General features: G+C 67.3%; 1 protein-coding gene across 1 annotated transcript in view; it reads right to left on the bottom strand.

Moving 5' to 3' along the window:
• MCM2 (minichromosome maintenance complex component 2) overlaps positions 1-208 on the bottom strand; it is a 12,336-nt gene extending 12,128 nt beyond the window's left edge. The window contains exon 1 of the mRNA XM_009702028.1: positions 54-208. Within this exon, the coding sequence (XP_009700330.1) occupies positions 54-61 (8 nt within the window). The 5' untranslated portion in view covers positions 62-208. The remainder of the gene's footprint in view (positions 1-53) is intronic.
• Between the last annotated feature and the right edge of the window lie 6 nt (positions 209-214).

Raw genomic sequence — 214 nt, 5'->3', positions numbered from 1 at the left:
CCCCATCCCCAGACACAACCCTGCCAGAAGCTGGCTCCCACTGGCTTCCTCACCTTTCCATCCCTTCCCCGATGAGCTCTTCCCCTTCTTCCTCCTCTTCGGGGAGCCCCTCGGTCCCCAGGAGCCCTTCGGACTCATCCTCGAAGGGCGGCAAGTCCCGGCCGGGGCTGGACGTGAAGGCATCGCCGCGGCGTGAGCTGCGCACGGGGCTGGT

This window comes from Cariama cristata, unplaced genomic scaffold (assembly GCF_000690535.1).
Source record: "Cariama cristata isolate BGI_N322 unplaced genomic scaffold, ASM69053v1 scaffold12706, whole genome shotgun sequence".
Taxonomy (NCBI): domain Eukaryota; kingdom Metazoa; phylum Chordata; class Aves; order Cariamiformes; family Cariamidae; genus Cariama; species Cariama cristata.
Note: the sequence above shows the minus strand (reverse complement) of the source record. Positions and strands in the feature narration are given on the sequence as shown.